Source organism: Balaenoptera acutorostrata, chromosome 11 (genome assembly GCF_949987535.1).
Source record: "Balaenoptera acutorostrata chromosome 11, mBalAcu1.1, whole genome shotgun sequence".
NCBI lineage: Eukaryota > Metazoa > Chordata > Mammalia > Artiodactyla > Balaenopteridae > Balaenoptera > Balaenoptera acutorostrata.
Genome location: NC_080074.1, coordinates 89,932,177 through 89,949,371, shown reverse-complemented (window position 1 = coordinate 89,949,371; position 17,195 = coordinate 89,932,177). Strand labels below are relative to the sequence as shown.

General features: G+C 35.9%; 1 protein-coding gene across 1 annotated transcript in view; it reads left to right on the top strand.

Moving 5' to 3' along the window:
- PDE3A (phosphodiesterase 3A) overlaps positions 1 to 17,195 on the top strand; it is a 300,529-nt gene that overhangs the window by 236,776 nt on the left and 46,558 nt on the right. Inside the window, exons 3-5 of the mRNA XM_007198637.2 lie at positions 6,912 to 7,169; positions 9,163 to 9,317; positions 12,793 to 12,917. Coding sequence (XP_007198699.2) covers positions 6,912 to 7,169; positions 9,163 to 9,317; positions 12,793 to 12,917 — 538 coding nt within the window. The remainder of the gene's footprint in view (positions 1 to 6,911; positions 7,170 to 9,162; positions 9,318 to 12,792; positions 12,918 to 17,195) is intronic.

Genomic DNA, 17,195 nt, shown 5'->3' with positions numbered 1-17,195 from the left:
CTTTGTTTTTTGTTTTTACAGTAGAAATGACAGCCATTTGGAAGCATTCTGAGTTGAAAATCTTTCAGGCACATTATCATTTTCTTCTTGAATCTTTGCAGTTAAATCACCCCTACTTAATTTAACAGAAATCATTGTTGGGGCCTCATCCTTATGAGTCTGTTCATGAAGTCTTTAAAATTATTCAACTTAGTTTTTAAAGAAACTATTCCATTGTTTACTCACATATCACTGGTTTATAGATATTTTATTGGCATATGTAAGTTACAGTGACAGTTGCAACTGGCCTAAACAGATTTAGGACCAAACATAACTGACACTTGGCAAATGTGCAACTCAACTATTGGGAATGGAAGTTCTAGAAAATAGTCTATTCCCCATAAGTACTTGGTGTACGTTAGACATTTTACCATAGGAGGGAAACAGCCATCAGTGACTCAATAATAAGTTAGGAGATGAAGCTTGAGTAAGATTAGCAATTGGTGAAACAAGGACTTTTTGAAGTCTATGTAATAATTTTAAAAGGTTTTTTATGTCTGTATAACACAGGGAACTATATTCAATATCCTATTATAAACCATAATGGAAAAGAATATGAAAAAGAGTATTTATGTATATCTCTGAATCACTTTGCTGTACAGCAGAAATTAATGCAACATTATAAGTCAACTATACTTCAGTAAAATAAAATTTAAAAGTAAATAAATCAAAATCTTTTTTTAAAAATTTAAAATTCTTAATAAGCCAAGAAATAAGTTTTAAAATTATTTGATTCTTTCTTCTTTGATGTTTGTGTGTGTATGTATGTTATGTAAAGAAATGCTTTAGGCTTACAGAATTGGGAGGGATCTTAGAAAGATAAAGGCAAATTCTCTGATTTTGCAGGGGCAGAGCCCGAGGGCTCCAATGGATACAGTATCGCCTAGAGAAAAGCCATGGTTGATTTTGGAAACCATCATAAAACTTAAAATATTGAACCAAAAAAAAAGTGGCCAAATTTGAGGGATAAAGCATCTCAACCAAGTTATCGAGATATTATCTCAGTTCTAGTGCTTTTGCGTTTATAACCTATCTTTGAGCTTCATGTAGAATTATGAAGAGAGGCTTTTGTGCTGCTTCCAATTTTTTTCCTCCAGTTAGAATAAATTAATGTCCAAAGCAAGTGACACATCAAATGATTCACTAAGTCGGAAGACTTGAGAATTATTACATCTTCTGCCTGTGGGCAGGGATGTATTTAACCTATTTCATTAAGTTATCAGTTTAATCTTTGCTTCAAAATGTATAGGGAGAAGAGCTATAACGTGACTATACTGGTGCTGCCCCCCAAAAAAATTTGTCAAGAATTGGATGCCTTATCTTCACCCCACCCTCTATACCAGATAATCTCCCTAATAATTTTGAATCAGTAATTACTGTTGACATCAACTTTCCCAAACCCTTTCTGATTTCCCGCTTGGCCACTTTCACTTTCTTGGAGTGAAATGATGTTTGTTTACTTCTTTTTTTTTGTTTACCTTGTTCCGGTAGTTATTTCATAAGACTTCTTAATGATATTTTTCTTTTAGAAATTCTCCATTTCTGAACAATATGTTGATAGAAACCCAAACACAGTGCCGCAGTAAATAATCTGTCATGTTCCTTAAAGATATATAATTTTGTTTTACATTCTAGTAGTCGTTTGACCACATAGATTTATTTGCTAAATTTTTCATAATTTACAGCTTATGGTGGTTTAGAAATTTAGATGCCCTTTATAGAGTGCAAATTTTTTCTGACCCCTACACATTTTCAAAGCTTTCCCCTTTATCATACCAGAACTGTAATTTCAAAGTTTTACCACAGAAGTAGTGACAGTAAAAACAAAATTTCTATAATTGAATTGATTGATACATGCCTAGTCTAGGAGTTACATCTAATGTTATTTCTAAGTGTATTTGTTATTGTTTCCTTAACTTATCTCTGACTCCAGATTTTCTTGGCCCTTGGTTTATGTTGATTAAAGTAACTTGGAAGCAAGCTAGATTCTTACCATAGCAACCAGCATTGCGTAGGACATCCTGGAGATGGTGAAGTAGACTGGAAGAAGATAAAGGGGGGAAGGAAGATGCTGAAAGAACGGGGTGCTTTGAAAAGTGGTGGATTTACCAAAAGAATCAGTTATTTTTGGTTTGATATATAAAACTGCACTTTACTCCACTGTTTATCAGACTTAAATTCCAGATTTTCTATTTAGAGGTGGCAATACAAATTTTGTTGTCATTTAAATAGTGCCCAGGGAATTATACTTGCATTTTCTTAAATGTTAAATATAAGTATGTCCATTATAAGGAGAGTCTGCAAAGTAAAATGTTTTTTATTGCTTGGTCACTCTTTTCAAGGAAAAGATTCGTTTGATCATATGCACCGTAAAAAGACTCAACTGTGGTTTTATGCTCAGTAGAGTTGGTTATTGCACTCAAAGATGATTTCAGGCTGTAAGCTTAAGACTTTCCTTTAAAGTAGCTTTAATATAAACTTAACCTTTAGTGTTTATTATCACTAGCTAAGATTTCACCAGTTAAATGAAATTTTTTCCGAGTGTTATTTGGTATACCTAGAAATTGAATTATATTATTTTGAAAGTTGAATAGGTGTGGAAATACCCTCTGTGTGAGTCACTCTGTGTTGTTTCATATTTTGGATCATATGATGAAAAAACACTACCAATCAGCCTAAGCCCCTCTCCCCTGAAATTCCTTTATAGTGACTCCCTGAACGTGCCTGGGTCTTTATAATTTGCCTGCTGTTTATTGAAACAGCAGCCCATCTATCTTTCAGCCTTTCATCATTTCGTGTGTGGTTAGCCTTGGCAAGTTTGTGGCAAACAAATCTGATTGTTGGTTTTAGATTTCATGCCTCATTGAAGCCTTTCATTATTTGAGCCAAAAACTGATAACTTCTTATGTGTGATACAACTTTGAATTGTTACACAATTTTAATTTTTAAATCATAAAACTAATAAAACAAAGACCTGACTTTATAACAGTAGGGAGATTTTTCCAGTAGTTGAAGTGTTTGGTTTCTTAGCCAATTCCAATATGGGTAATATGCTTTTTTTTTTTTAATAGATCTTTATTGGAGTGTAATTGCTTCACAATACCGTGTTAGTTTCTGTTGCACAACAAAGCAAATCAGCTTGGCCTGAGTATTGCTTTTGTTTTCACTTGAAGACCTTTGCTTTCACAAAAGCTACAGTATAAGTAACATTGAATTACATAATGTGCTTGTTTTCTAAGTTCTTATGTAACACTAACATTGGCTTACAAGGATGAGTTTTCAGTTCTGTTTCTATTTTAAAGTTACTTTTAAATTTTTAGTTATTTGTTTTTTTCTGAGTATATAAGAAATACATCCATTACTTTAAAAAAAGACATAAAATTAGAGAATTATAAGATGCATTTGTTTTCTCACCAATAATTTATTTTAAAATGTAGTTATGATTGTCAATAAGCACGTTCTAATTTTTCTTCAGATTTGTAAGTTTTATGTACTGAGACCATTTTGAGAAAATCTCTTTATTAACTATTAGAACATAAACTGTTAATTTTATTGTCAAAACATCTTAAAATTTTATGTCCTGTATACAAAGTTTGACTTAAAATTTAATTTTTTAGGGAAATAGTACAGTGATGTACTAGTTTAAGATTATTAGAACAACATGGGTAGGAATAAATATTACTGTTTCATAAGATCACACTGGGTGAGTTTTTCAGAAGCATAATAATTAGAGATGCACTTGAAAATACGTTTCTACAAGGGAATGTTAACCTAATTGAGTGGCATTTCTCACAAACATTTTTTAAGTTAACAATGTAAATAAAAATGTGAAATACACATAATTATATATCCTAAAGCTATTATTATTACACTTAAATTTTCATGTTGGTTCATGGAAGATACTTAAACCTACAAAGAGAGAAAAACATGGCACAATGATTAAATAAAGCGTTAAATAATTACAGATATATTTAGTAACGTACAATGAAAATGTTCAGTATTTATTTCGGCCTGCTAGTTCAGCTCTTGAGCCGTGGAAATAGAGTACGTATTTGTGTTTGCAACCTGACGTTTCCATGCTCTAGCTATCTGATTCTGAGTTATTTTTGACTCAGTTATTTGGCAAGTTATTTTTTTTTTAAATAGGTTTTTTTTTAAAATTAATTTACTTTTTTTTGGTTGCGTTAGGTCTTCGTTGCTGCGCGCGGGCTTCCTCTAGTTGCGGCGAGCGGGGGCTGCTCTTCGTTGTGGTGCACGGGCTTCTCATTGCGGTGGCTTCTCTTGTTGCGGAGCACGGGTCCTAGGCACGTGGGCTTCAGTAGTTGTGGCTCGCGGGCTCAGTAGTTGTTGCTCGCGGGCTCTAGAGCACAGGCTCAGTAGTTGTGGCACACGGGCTTAGTTGCTACGCAGCATGTGGGATCTTCCTGGACCAGGGCTCGAATCCGTGTCCCTTGCTTTGGCAGGTGGATTCTTAACCACTGCGCCACCGGGAAGTCCTGGCAAGTTATTTTTGACTAATAAAAATGAATGTAATAAGAGTACCTACCTTGTAGACTGTGCTGAATAAATACCAGCTGTCACCATTATTATCCACCATTATTATTATTGCTACTCTTATTATTCTAGTACAAAAAGACATAATTTCTATATGATAGCTTTACAGAATAATTTATCCTTGCTTATAGTTATTATAAGACTAGATACCTTCACAGATGTTGGGTGTTTTCATAATTATCATATTTTTCTGATTGCAAAAAATATGTTCACTTTTTCTGTGACATACTTTATAAAAATAAAACAATATTTTATGAATACTCTTCCAAATAAACATTTATAGACCTACCCAAATTTTTAAAATAAGTACATTATACTTTATAGTATATTTGTAATATAACTTTTTAAAACAATTTCTCTGTTGATAATGCATTTATGGCCACATTCTTTGTTATCAGAGCATTGCAGTATCCTTTGTGACCTTATCTTTATATTTTTGTACATATGTAGTTTTTCTTTGGACTAGATGTCTACATTGTCTTGCTAGATTAAAGGATATATACATTTAAACTATAAATTGATAGACTCAGCAAGAATTTCTTTGCAAAAATATTGGATTATTTTTTACTCACTGCTCATTTCCCCAAACCATTACTAATACTTGGTGCTAGCAGTCTTTTATTATTTTGCAATTTAATAAGTAAACATTGTTTTTATTACTTTAGTTTGTGTCTTAAATATTCGGGAGGCAAGTAGCTTTTGTATATTTGATTATTAAATTTTGTTTGAATTGTATATTCATTTCCTTTTTCCAAGTTTATCTTTTACTGATTTTTTTAAAAGACCTTTTATTTGCATATGTTTTATCTTCTCTGGGTGGCAGATATTTTCTCATGGACTATTTGTTTTTTACCTTAGCTTATGGCATATTTGCTTATGAGAAGTTTATGTCTTCATTTAGTCAGATCTGTTAGATATTTTCTTGACAGTTCATGCCATTTATATTATTTTTAACGGTCTTCCTAATCCCAAGATTATAAAATTTTTCATCTCTCTGGAGTTTATTTTTAAGTCTGTTGTGAAAGAATGATTAAACTTTTTTTCCTCCCAAATACATAGCCAAACGTCTAATAGCCTCTTATTGAAAGACTCCAGAATTATTATTATTATTTATATAATTATCATTATTGAACACTTATAATTGTTCGCTTACAGCACAACAGTAAGTGTTTTACGTATAATCTCCCTTTTACTTCTTATAATTACCTTCTGAGGTTGGTACTCTACTACATCCATTTTACAGACAGAGAAGTCACAGCACCGAGAGCTTACTAACTTGCCAAATCATGCAGCTAGAAAGTGGTAGGGTCAGGAAGTCGTGATTGGGATGTAAGTAGCCAAGTTCCAGAACCTCACGCCAATCACTGTGTTATTCAGTTTACAGTTCCGTGGGTTCCTTGTGCCTCATACTGTGGTAGCATTCCAATATTAACAGTCATCTGCATGCCGTCTTTAAGCTTCACCTACTTTCTTAACCTTGACCCTGCCCATGCTCTCCCTTATTCCCACATCTTCCTGCCTACGTTCCTGCCTGACCAGCAGGGTGAGGAACGGTCCTGTCCTCTGTTTCTAATGCTCTTCATTTCTTTAGCAAACATAGAGTAGTAGCTCTAAATCTGATAGGCAGTTTGGCAGACTAGGACAGATGTGCCACGGAATTCCAGAACTGAAATTTCTGTTCTTACCAACCACAAGAAGAGGGACAATTTGTGAATCTGAACAACAAGTTGAGTTGCTTTTTGTGCTTATCTCTAATATTAGTTGAATAATTATCACACACCCGGCTCAAATATCACACTAGAATATTACTAAAATTAAAATTTTATACTATATTAGTGTTGCTTTTCAGAATGAAATTTCTTTTTTATGGCTGAGTAGTATTCCATTTTATATATATATATATATATGTGTGTGTGTGTGTGTGTGTGTGTGTGTATATAAAACATCTTTTTCCGTTTATCTATCAATGGACACTTTCTAAATAATATACATTAAAATGTTGAGCTCTTCATAAGGAGTGATCAATATGAATTTTTTTTCGTTTCCTGAAACTTTCTATTTTTTAAAAACTGGTGTTTATCTTTGTACCTCTTCAAAGTGCCTCCATAGGTTCTAACAGTAAAAATGTGCCCTGAACACAAAAATGGCAAAAGCCATGGCAAATTTTGGCAAAATTTGAAACAGAAATGTGATTTGAATGTTACTTTACTGCAACCCTAGTGTCACTTCAGTCTGCTTTTCAGAAAAAGCCCAGTTTTTCTCCCTGTGCCTCCAGCCTCAGGCCTTTCTCGCCCGACCTCCTGTGTTTGGTGTCTCAGTCTCCAGGAACCAGTATCACTGTGGACATTGCCGTGATGGGCGAGGCTCACGGCCTCATCACCGACCTCCTGGCAGACCCTTCTCTGCCCCCCAACGTGTGCACGTCCCTGAGGGCAGTGAGCAACCTTCTCAGCACGCAGCTCACCATCCAGGCCATTCACAAGCCCAGAGTGAACCCCATCGTTTCCTTCAGTGAAAACTATACCTGCTCTGATTCTGAGGAAAGCTCTGAAAAAGACAAGCTGGCTATTCCCAAGGTAGGTATTAATGACATGCTCCTGAAAGGGTGAAACTGTTTCTTTCCATTGTCTCCTGGGCCTCTTTCTTGTCACCCCAAACCCACATGGAGATTCATATCAGTGGCTCCCCAAAGATATGTATGTCAGTCATGGTGATCAAAGTAATACTAATGTAAACATAAAGTCTTCCATCCTTACACGTGATAGCTTTCTGTAATGAAAATATTTACCTTTTTGCATTACCTTTTTTTATACAGACGTTCAAGAATTTTTTTCTTCTCTATACCAGGATTTGTTCTGTGGGATAAAGATATAGTGGTGATAAAAAATTTTAAAAAAAACAGGCAAAAATCCCTGCTCCCACTCTTGTGGATTCTGTTTAAAATTCATTGCCTTCTGAAACACAAGATTCCTTTGCTCTTTGATTTCTTAGTATGGTAGCCTTCATAGTACCCTCATGTCTTTCCCAAACCCAACAAGTTTTGAACTTAGAAAAGTTCTAGTTGATTTTAGATTATTTGAAGTAAAAGATGGCCTTAGTGATTCATATATTTTCTTCTTTTTACATATAACATATAAGAGTTTTACAAAAGTAAGCTCTAGGGAATAGGGTTCTGCACCCAGTTTAGACCTCAGTACTAGTTAAAAACAAGTCATGCTAAAGACTAAAAAAAAAGAATCAGAATTTCAGTGGTCTCAGGTACATCCAGCACACTTATTTATTTGGTAAACAAGCAGCTGTCCTCTGGAGCTGGTGGTCAGTCAGTAACATCTGTGTTCTTGCCATTGTGAGTCTCTTGATTCAGGACAGTGTCCTTCACACAACTTTGTCAATTAAGTTGTTTAAGTTCCCTTCGAACATCTACTTCTCTGAGAAAGATACGGCTAAGCATGATAATATAACAATAAAGGAATGGGGAGAGAGTAACTGATTCCCTTGGGCCTCAAAATAGACATGAAGTCAGTGACAGATTTACAGACAATAATGCTGATATTTACAGTGCTTGACCTTTTCTCTTCCTATTGAATTCCGTTCTAAGATGCATATCCAGATCTTTAAGAGATTTTGGGAACTATTTAGTATCAGAGGTCTTCTTGAATCCCAAGGTGCCATATCCTCACTTCTCAGGGTTTTTACCATCTTCGGGAAGAGCAGTCTGAGTCTTTGTTAAACTCTGCCTACACAGTTGTTCTCCTTGGGGTAACTGGCCACACATAAAAATGGATTGAGCTCCTACCTCTTATAACTATTGCTGTAGTTGTGTTAGATTACCTTCCCTTTCATTTTTAAGATTAAGACTCTCGTTAGAGGGCCCGTGCTCATGCTGGTGAGCTCAGAACCATGCCTGAGTGCTTAATGGTGCCACAGATCCCACTTAGGATATGGTAGGAAAAGAAATAACAAAGAGAGGGTCACAGGTCGACCAGCAGTCTTCTATTGAGAGGAGTTGGTCCTAATGACTTTACCCATTTGCCTGTCTTAAGTCATGTTAACCACAAGAGAGGTGGTACATCTTGTGAGTTATACTCTTACCCTTAGCTCCTGTCATTTGTGGATCAAGAAATTAAAAATCAATCAATAAACACTTCGATATAGCGCCTACCATTGTGCTAGATGATAAAAATTAATCCATGTCCCACACGAGTGTCTTTTGAGGAAAATCTACTGGTCATAATAACTAACTAACATGATGTGTGTATAAGTGTATAAGCCCTATTGAACTAATATAACTATAAAATTATCACAAAGGTAATTGATTCTCATTTCCCATAATCCCATATTTGTGTGCACATTGAAATGAAGATCCCCAAAATGTTATTTTTATAATATTCATTGATTTGGGCCAGAGTTTCTTATTGAATTTCTGAGTGCCCAAATTTTAGATAAATGATATTCAACCAATGTAGTTTAATAAACTCACTGCCAATTAAAAACCCATTTTGTTTCATTATGTAGAAGTTAGTGATAGAAAATATGCTTGGTAATAAAATCAACGCTCCTTCTTCCCAGCGCCTGAGGAGGAGTTTGCCCCCTGGTTTGCTGAGACGAGTTTCATCAACTTGGACAACCACCACGTCAGCCACGGGTCTGCCCACTTTGGAGCCTGCCCCAGTACGGAGGGACCGTAGCGCCAGCATCAAACTGCATGAAGCACCTTCATCCAGGTTAGGCGGTGCTCCTGATGGTTTCATATGTCTTGGAGATGTTTTTGTTTTTTTTTGTTTTTTTTACCAAAAATGAATTATAAATTACAGTGCAAAGGAGGCCCAGCCAATTATAGTTGGCTGGAGGCCAGCTTTGAAAATGAAAAAGGTGGATGGTTTAAATCCAGAGCAGTGTAGGGATTAACATCAGATAATTAGGCTTAAATTGTGTTGTGTGGCCTTAAGTATAAATGGGGACGGTGACTTGAGGTGATGCCTGCCACTGTCACTTTGGGTGGAAAGGGTGAGCCCAGAATAAAGGTGGGCTAGGTTTTACCTAGACTGAGATCTATATTGGATCTTTAAATCAAAGGTATATAACCTGACATTTGCAAATGATGGTTAGATTTTCCCCAGCCCACCAGACCAGCTCTCCTAGCATTATTTCAAAGGCAGAAGATCAGATCAAAAAATAGATCATCATTCTAAGAGCACCGAAATATCTTCAAACAGCTGGTAATTTAAACTTTTTTTAGATAGTGAACAGACTGGTGGTTACCAGAGGTGGGGGGTCGGAGGTAGACAAAATGGGTCAAGGGGTTCAAAAAGGTACAAACGCAATTATAAAATAAATGAGTCATGGGGATTTAATGTACAGCATGGTGACTGTGGTTAATGATATTGTATTGTATATTTGAAAGTTGCTAAGAGAGTAGAGCTAAAAGTCCTCATCAGAAGAAAAGAAAATTTTGCAACTCTGCATGTCTTTGGATGTTCACTAGACTTACTGTGATGATCATTCACAGTATACATAAATATCAAACCATTATGTTATATACCTGAAGCAAATATAATGTTACATGTCAACTGTACCTCAATAAAAATAGAATAAACTTTATTTAGTATATTAGTGATAATTTTACAAAGTGACTGAAAAGTCAGAGTTACCAAAGCTAAAGGAAAGATAATACAAAGATCTAGAAAGAGTTTTGAAGAAAACATCATCATGAAAGAGGTGCTTTCAGAGGGAGCTACTGTGTTTGTCCTTTTCTATTTAGAATAGAAATAGCATACCTTATGTGAATAATAGTTATGAGCACCTTTACCACATGATTTCAGGTTTGTGAAACATTTGCATCAATTTTATTAATGACCTAATGACTGAAAAATTACCACATCTTTGTTGAACTACATGATGGCAATATTAGAAGTGATTTTCTCTTGACCTTGGCTTTGAATATAAATAAAGCACCATTCTGAGACTGGCAAAGAAATGGAAACCTTTCAAATCTTACGAATTTAATGACGGCTAACTTCTCTTGCTTTGTTGATTAGAAACATAATTGGTTTCTTCCACATTAACATATTATTGGTAGTCTAATAAACCTATAGAATCAGAAGCAATTTTGAATGATTCTTTCTTTCACATATCAGTATAATTCCACTTTGTCTTATTACCTGGATGTTTGTAAAACTTCTAAGCATCACCATAGGAGGATGTTACCCAATCTGTTTCATGAACATTTCCTAAAGTTTAAAATTACAAGTCATTGATGATATTTTCCTATGAAAATATTGACCACTGTCGACTTCTACTGCAGCAAATACTGATAAGTAGTAGGGAATTATAGTTAAATATTCGTTGCTTAAGAAAATGAATTTGTGTTCTCAGTGTATATCTTTATTTTACCAACACACCTTGGCAAGCATGCTCCTTTACTTAGTTTCCGTAGAATGACTCTACCAAAAATCCATTCTAGCATTCTTAAATGCCTCCTTTCTTTGTGTTATTGTTTGTTACTTCTCATCAAATTTCTTTTCTCCTACTTCTCTCTTCTTTTAGTTAAATGAGATTGGGGGCTAACATTGAAATCATTGTGAGGAAGAAGCTTTCAAAAACTTCTATGAGCTTAACTCCTAAAGATTTTGTCATTCTGCTTTATGGAATAAATACTCATGCTCAAATATTTTCAAAATAGATAAGGAATAGCATACAATCCTATTCATTCTCTTTGTCCTAAAAATACTAATAGATGTCTTGCCTGGGTATGCTTTTTTCCACTAACTTACTATTCCTTAATTTCACTATCCTATTAAAAGTCCTGATATAAAATCTGCGAATGATACAACTTTTTCACCATTATAAAGAAATAAAATTCATTCTGAAGAGAATTTGAGCCCTTTAAGGGAAAACCATGTGTAAGTAAGTAGCAATGGTACCATCATTAAATACAGCTAGTTTTGGTCGACTCATCCTTTGTCGTGCATGAAAATAGTGAAAAGATAGCCTCAGATCATCTCCAGCTCTGATGATACACCAAATTTAAAACCTCTTCACTTAGGAGACCTATTCCTAAACCTGCTGACTCATTTCAAAACTGATTTGAGTTTTAGCCTTTGAAGTTTCTTCCCTGTCAGCCCTTTTATTTCTTCCTTTCCATGTCTGTCTTTTTATTGAGGCTCCCTGAGGACTGCAGTGATCAAAAGAAGAACAAGAGTGGGAAGTGAAAAGTAGAAACAGTCCTCAGCTTATATTCCTTTAGGTACAGAGCTGGATGATTTACTCCTGGGTAGTTTTAAATCCAGCTGAGTGAAAAGACACTGGATTGAGAAGCAGAATCTTGGCCCTATCCCTCAGAGATGTGTATCCAGAGCCTTGGTACTCACCAGAAGGAATTCTTAGGAAGAAAGGGAACAATGGTACAACTGTAGTAAAATTAGGTGGAAGAATGCCAGTAGGTGCGTTAAAAAAAATAGGCTTGAGAGAAATAAAAAAGTCTGAAATAAATCATACTCTAATCATTTCATGTTGGCCTTGGAACTGACTGACCCCTGCCCCTGTATATTAGGCAGAAAGAACGCTGTAAACTCAGTAAAAGAAACTGTTAGGACCTGGTAAGACTTTTAGGACCTAGGATGAAGTTTTTATAGATAGAACTAAGGTTATAAAATCCACTTTTGTGGAGGAGGGTTGAGATCTTCTACAACAGATGCACAGATAGTTTTCCCCTCCTGTGTTAGTGTGGGAAGACCAAGTAAAGGTTTCCCCAAGCTATTTTCCTCTCTGGAATTCAAATCATTCCATATTCATGAGATTTAAACAGGAATCAAGACAGTGAAGTTCAATAGGCAGCTGAAAACTATTGCAAGGATCACACAAAGCAATGCATTTGAAAGTGCCTGTAAATTACAGAGTGTGTATGCGTGTGTGTGTGTGTGTGTGTGTGTGTGTATACAGTAATTGGATAAACAGTAAAGCTATCTTTTGTCTTTTGTTAACCCAGAATCCTTAAAGGGTGTGTACTGTATCCCTTCAGCAGAGGTTGAACTTAGATAACCTTGTTTGTCATTTGGAAGTAAAGTGGTTCTGTCACTGAACCTGGACCACGACTCAGATTGGAAAGTCTACTATGGAAATGATGGTTGGTTCTGGTAAGGTCCGCCCCAATAATTGATGAATAATTTCTTCATTTCTCTTTATACCCTGTCTTTATAGTGCTATTAATCCAGATTCTTGGAAAAACTCAGTGATGATGACTCTCACCAAAAGCAGATCCTTCACTTCATCCTATGCTGTTGCTGCCTCTAACCACGTAAAGGCTAAAAAGCAAAATCGACCAGGTAAGTAACTTATTGGAGAAAGAGCTCATACTCATTGAGTGTGCAGTCGTGGAATGAACGAAGCTTCAAGTGTTGAAACACTCAGGTGTGCTTGGTTTGACTCTTCTAAAAAGCAAAAGCCTCAATAACCAACTATAGTTACTTAAATTTCTACTTTATATGATGATACAGATTCTTTTAAGGTAGCTGTACCAAATATCCTATCTTGAACTTATTGAATGAGTAGGAAATCAGTGTCACTGTCGAGGATAATCTCTGGAAGCATCATCTTATAATATAAAAGCTAATGAAGTACTTATCAAATTTCAATTTTATTTTTAGTGTCTGTTAAAAAAGAAAATTATTTTCCAGAAGTATGGTATTTATAAGTTCTAGGAAATGCTTCATTTACTATATGTATTATAATTTTTCAAAGAAATTCTTACTCTGTGTCACTCACCTCCCCACCAAACATAGAAATACAGAAAAGGAGAGGTATTTAAATTTGGAGAAAACACAATTCAGGACCTTTGCGAGCCCTTTGAAAAAGTTAACACGTCAGCAACCAAAAGACCCAAGAGTACCGTGGGTAGGAGGTTTTCCTTCTCTTTCAAACAGGTACAGAACGAAATTTGATGTGATCTCTCCCATCTAGGATCTGCACGGGGTTTTCCACGATGGTGTCAGTGCACCCTTTGTGCTTCTCTAAGCATTAGCTTCTCCCTCCCCTCAAGCATCGCTTAATAAGTACGTGTGGAGTGTTCACTATCTCCGACACTGAACTAATTTGAGGAAAGTGGCAGTAACTAAATTCTCACAGAATTCTCACATACAGTCTAGTGGAGACTATAAACAGATGGGCAGCTATTACTATATACGTAGTGTGTTAAAGGCTATGATAAGGAAGTGAGGGAAAACTTTCAAATAACAAAAGAGATATAAAGACCCAACTTGGTGAGGGAAAGCCTCAGCAACTTGAGATTCTAAATGGCTGGCAAAGCTAACAAGAAGAAAGGGAGAGCCCTGAATGCAGAATGGGAGATGAAAGCAGATCTGTGGACAGAGGCCATACGGGACCCAGGAGCTGTGGTAAGGAGTTTAGGTATCAATGAAGTTTCAGGTAGGAAAGTAAAATGATTTGGAGGGAAGATTACCTCATTTAATCAGAATCTCTGCTGACTCAAAACTGAAATACAGTTTTTGTCAGATTCCATCTCCAAATTGGCCCCCTCCTTGAATCCCAGTTAAGAGTCTGGGGGTATCTACTCTGACCTCTCCTTCTTGGAATGTTCTAAGTCCAAGTTTTCACCTCTCGGTGTTGCAGAAAACTCGACTGAGATTTTCAGTAGCTCCCTGCTTAGCTTCTTAATCTTCAAGCAGCTCAAGAATTCACCAAATGGCTCAAGGGGAAAGCTGCCCTCTTCCCACTGGGCTGTTAGACATTCAAGTTCTGGCTGCCATGGCAGCCCCAAACTCCAATGTTTGTGTCATCAGCCTCATGACGTTACTAAAAGCTCTGTTGGCTTGCCTTCCTAACAACTGCATCCCTCTGCCTGGATTCCTAACCTTTTATTCCATGCCAATGGTCAGTAAATAACGCTCTGAATGGAAGAACAGTTCGCAGCGTTTTGGCTCACCCTTCTGAGGGTCTCTTCTCTTTGGAAACCTAGTCTCTCAGAATTGGTTTGCCTTCCCTTGATCTCTTTTTAAAATTTTAACTCAACTTTTCTATTTGTTCTCAAAGAAGCATGGATTTACTACAAACTACTGCATCATAGCCAGAAGCAGAAGTCCTGAAATGGCAGTGTTTCTGTGAGGGTTAGAGAACCAGTGCTCACATTTCACTAATATGTCAAAAGACCACCTTGAAATATAAACTTAATTTTAAAAGGAAGGACTAACTTAAGGAAGGACTTCCGTTGTTGTTTCATACGTCTAGAAAAGAAAATTTAGTACTTTTTTTCCCCTTTGATCACCCACTTTATACTGGTAACTATTCCTTGAAACCATTTAAGCACTGACTTGGCTTAAATCTCTACTGTTGAGTGGAGGAAGACACTTCCTCCACAAAGTACCATTTTATTGGCATTGCATTACTGAAAGAAACCAGGAAAGGTAATCTGATTTTCCAAAAATTAATCTGGTCCTCTCTGCTCTTTAGAAATGTTCATTACTTTTTTGGTAACTTACAGGTCATTCATGACCTGAGGATTAGAATTGAGCTTTCACTAGGGTCAGGAACAGGACAATGTGGGCAAATAGTTAAACTGGGATTGCACTGAGGGCAAATGCAGATGAGCTCAGGAATGCAGAAACTCATTTGGGACCCCAGCAAGGTGGAGGAACTGAATTTGAGCATTCCACATTAAACCTGAGACTTTTAAAGGGGCACTAAAGTGGTTCTAGTTCAGAAGAACCCCTTGGCTCCCTTTCAAAAATATGTACAGATAATTTTTGGAGGAGAGCATCACCAGTTAAGGGCCATGCAACCCCAATGTATCAAGTTCAAACAAATTGGAGCTTACAACCAAGATCACTGTAAACATGCAAGAAAGCACCACGAGTCAGAGAAAACAGAAAAAAAAAAAAAAAAAACCTGTACAGATCTCTAAAAGGGTTGAGATATTTAAGTGCTACAAAAATACTCAAATGTTTAAAGAAAAACATGAGGTCATAAAAAATAGCAATGAGAGAAGACATAATTGTAGGGCAGCTAAATGTCTTTCAGAAATGTAATCAGGGAAATATGATAGGTTAAATGACATAAAAGACTACTGAAGGGAGAATTAGTAAACTGGAAGGCAGAGAATGTGAAGAAATTCCATGGAATGAAACATAGATGAGAAACTGGAAAATGTAAAAGACTTTGAGAGATATAGGAGAAGGAATTAGAAAGTGTAAGATACATGATCATAGTTTTAGTAGAGGATAGGGAACATAAACTATTTGAACAGAAGGAGAGGAAAGAGTAAAAAAAATTCACACATAGACACAAAACATTGAAACTACAGAACACCAAAGACGAAAAAAAATCTTAACGTTAACCAGAGGAAAGATACATTACCTTTTAGTCAGTCTGAGAGCTGAACTGTCACAAATAAAGGGTGTCAGAACACAGGAAGATATTTTCTTCAAAGTTCTGAGAGAATATAATAGTCAACCTAAAATTGTGTGTGGGGAAAATCTATCTCAGAAGACTAGGAATGAGTTAAAGATAGCTTCAGGTAAGTCAAAACCTTACCACCTACCAGATCTTAACTAAAGGGATGTATGATGGATGTGTTCTAGAAAAAAAAGTAATTGCCAAGAAAAAGTCTGAGATCTAATAAAAATGGTGAACACATAAATTTGAAAACCATGATTCCATACAGACAAACATTATATGTGTAAATAATAGTATTTCCAGATCTGTGGGTATTTTTAAAAGATTCTTAATGGAAAGAATTAAAATATTAGACAATAATAATATGTAACCCGAGAGATGAAGTATGAATTTGTGTTCTACATTCTTGTATAGCTCAGAAGACAGGCTCAGGTAAGGAAACTGAGGCACAGAAATATTGAGTAACTTGCCCAAGGCCACACAATTAGTCCAGAATTCTTTCTTTTGTCCTAAAGACTTACTAGAAAAAAAATTGAGGATGACAAATTAAGATAATTTAAAATTAGGATTTTTTGGTCTTTTCCTTGTCTGAGGACAAGATAATGAAAGGATTTGGTTTTCTGTCTCTTAGTTTCTTCATGTAGGTAATAAAATTAAAATTCTTAAAATAACCAACATGGTAAAGTCAAGAAGATAGAAATTTATGGTTAGCATAGTCACTGGAAATAACAGAGAAAATGATGGGACAGATGTGAGGAACAGCTTCATATTCTGTGTCCTGCCCCCGACTTCATATGCCTGCACTCAAGAAGGACAAAGTGTGAAAGGAAAAGAATGTCCACGGAAGATACCACCAAGGCAGATGGTAGAGATAAGAGCCTCGGGAATGGCAAGAGCCTTAAAGTACATAAAAAAATCTCCATCATTGATTACCTTGGAAGGGATTTTGCATTGTGCCATCTTTAGACTGCTGTCGCGGCAGAGCTAAATGTTTATAAAATAACCTATATCCTATGCGTGCTGAATTCAACTCAACAAAGCCCTGAAAGCCTGCCAAAAGGGAGAAAAATATCCAGCAAGAATCAGAGAGCTGAAATTCAATCATACTTCTCCCTGATCAGATGGGCCTTTCTGTTTGGAAACTCGTTTCCCTGCATAGATGGCAAGTTGGGGTTGATTCCCTAAGTAGGTGTGAT